Consider the following 2,545-nt stretch of genomic DNA (forward strand, 5'->3'; position numbering starts at 1 on the left):
GGTCGGGGGCCTCTTCAAAAACATCCGCTACAACCTGGATTTTTGGGTGAGCATATGGCAAACGGGTGGTATTGGAGCCCCTGAGGATGCTGTAACCCCCTGCCCTCCCCAAGCTGGGACATGGGGACACGGGGACATGGCTTGCTCTGCTCCCGGGGCCAAACCAGAGCTCGTTTGGTTTTTGGAGTTATTAATGAGTTATTACACATAGGGTGCAGGGTTTTGGGGGTCCCCACCCCACAGATCTGACAAATCTCTCTATCCCCAGAGGAGAAACATCCATATCAATGACAACGTCCTGCACTCAGCGTACGAGATGGGGGTGCAGAAGGTGGTCTCGTGCCTCTCCACCTGCATCTTCCCAGACAAGACGACGTACCCCATCGATGAGAGCATGGTGAGCATCTCCATTCCCGTGCACAGCCCAGGGGGTTCCTGCCCTGCTTAACTCTCTGCTCTCTTGTCCCCAGATTCACAACGGGCCACCTCACAGCTCCAACTTCGGCTACTCCTACGCCAAGAGGATGATCGACATCCAGAATAGGTGCGGTGGGGGGGACATGGGAGAGCCCTTGCGGGCTGCGAGCACCCTCCAGTTGTCAGGGCAAAGGGGATCCCCGGGGGCTCCCAGGAATTAAATGGAGCTGGGGACGATACCTGGGCTCAGCAGATGGAGATGCTGCTGGCTGGGGTCTTCTGGGGCCAGCTCTGTGCCGGAGCAGGGGTGACTGCGGCTGGTGGACAACCCACCTGCACCCCCTACACTCTCACCCAGGGGCTACTTCGAGCAGCATGGCTGCCGCTTCACCGCCGTCATCCCCACCAACGTCTTCGGTCCACACGATAACTTCAACATCGAGGACGGCCACGTCTTGCCGGGGCTCATCCATAAGGTCTACCTGGCGAAACGTGAGTGTGGCAGAACTTCTTACGGCTTTCTTTGGGAGGGTTGGGTTGGGTTTTTTTCCCCTCTGCCTGCTCCACGAGCTCTGCAGGGTAGCCAGAGTCAGTGGAGGTGGCTCTAATGCTCATGGACGTGCTCTCCTTCATCCCTCAGAGACCGGCTCAGCTCTGACTGTCTGGGGCACGGGCAAGCCCAGGAGACAGTTCATCTACTCCCTGGTATGTGTGGCCTTGGGGAGCGCTTGCCTCCCACAGCTTGGGGAGGGCAGCATAAGGGGCTGGGGGGGCCGACACCTGGATCCCGGCAGAGTCTGAGCCTGCCTGGGTTGTCCTGGGCAGTGTTGGCCATCGTCAGGGTTGGGTCCCCATACAATGGGAGGGCTGGGGGACAGCAGCCACCCCCCAAGAGCCATCTTCCCCTCCGCAGGACCTGGCCCGGCTCTTCCTTTGGGTCTTGCGGGAATACGATGAGGTAGAGCCCATCATTTTGTCAGGTAAGCCCTGTCTGCCTCCCTACAACAAGGGGCTCCAGCCCCTTTCCAAGAAGATGGAGGAATGGCCACAATCATGTCCTTCTCCACAGTGGGAGAAGAAGATGAAGTCTCCATCAGGGAGGCAGCAGAGACGATCATAGAGGCAATGGACTTCAGGGGAGAGCTTGTTGTATCCTTCACTGCAGGCTGGCCCCCCTCGCTCGCAGGACTGCCGTGGCATGGTGGGCACCCCACTTCCCACCAGCAGCTGTAGGGTTCCATGGGAGATGCCATGGTCCAGAGCAGCACCCTGAGCAACTCTCCTGCCCCAGCACCTCAAGCATCCCTCCCGCTGCCCCAGCCAGGATGTGGTGGGGTTTCCCACCTTGTTTTCCCCCATTTGGTTTCCCTTAATCCCTCCCACACCAGTTTGACACTACCAAAGCAGACGGGCAGTTCAAGAAGACAGCCAGCAACACCAAGCTACGGCACTACCTGCCCAGCTTCCAGTTCACACCCTTCAGGCAAGGTGAGATGAGGGGCTCCAGGAAAAAGGGGGGGGGGCCCCACCCACTGCAATTAGCTTTGGTGGCATCAGGGTGATCCATCCTTTCAGTACTTAAAGGGGGCTTCTGGACAGACTTTTTAGCAGGGCCTGTTGCGACAGGACAAAGGGGAATGGTTTTAAACTAAAAGAGGGGAGATGCAGACTAGATATGAGGAAGACATTTTTTCCAACGAGGGTGATGAAACACTGGCACAGGTTGCCCAGAGAGGTGGTAGATGCGCCATCCCTGGGAACATTCAAGGTCAGGTTGGACGGGGCTCTGAGCAACCTGATCTAGTTGAAGATGTCCCTGCCCATGGCAGGGGGGTTGGACTAGATGGTCTTTAAAGGTCCCTTCAACCCAAACTATTCTGTGATTCTATGAACAAACTGCATTCTCAGTCCCCAAACCCATCTTCTCCCTCCCCAGCTGTGAAGGAGACCTGCGCCTGGTTCAGCACCAACTACGCCAACGCCAGGAAGTGATGGGGGGCCAATGCAGCACCGGGACTGGCATCACCCAGCACCGGCATCATCCTTTTCATCTCAGGGTTGTCCTTTGCTGGGGCAGAGGACAGGGCTGGGGGGTGACAATGACATTTCCAAAGTAAAATCCAGTTGG

At 57.4% G+C, this 2,545-nt stretch overlaps 1 protein-coding gene across 1 annotated transcript in view; it reads left to right on the top strand.

Moving 5' to 3' along the window:
• The window catches only part of TSTA3 (tissue specific transplantation antigen P35B), a 2,733-nt gene extending 310 nt beyond the window's left edge, over window positions 1–2,423 (top strand). The window contains exons 2-10 of the mRNA XM_009578448.1: window positions 6–46; window positions 269–397; window positions 471–544; window positions 776–909; window positions 1,058–1,122; window positions 1,331–1,397; window positions 1,487–1,566; window positions 1,806–1,905; window positions 2,354–2,423. Coding sequence (XP_009576743.1) covers window positions 6–46; window positions 269–397; window positions 471–544; window positions 776–909; window positions 1,058–1,122; window positions 1,331–1,397; window positions 1,487–1,566; window positions 1,806–1,905; window positions 2,354–2,409 — 746 coding nt within the window. The 3' untranslated portion in view covers window positions 2,410–2,423. The remainder of the gene's footprint in view (window positions 1–5; window positions 47–268; window positions 398–470; window positions 545–775; window positions 910–1,057; window positions 1,123–1,330; window positions 1,398–1,486; window positions 1,567–1,805; window positions 1,906–2,353) is intronic.
• Window positions 2,424–2,545: the final 122 nt, after the last annotated feature.

The sequence above is a fragment of the Fulmarus glacialis genome, unplaced genomic scaffold (genome assembly GCF_000690835.1).
Source record: "Fulmarus glacialis isolate BGI_N327 unplaced genomic scaffold, ASM69083v1 scaffold30105, whole genome shotgun sequence".
Classification (NCBI taxonomy): domain Eukaryota; kingdom Metazoa; phylum Chordata; class Aves; order Procellariiformes; family Procellariidae; genus Fulmarus; species Fulmarus glacialis.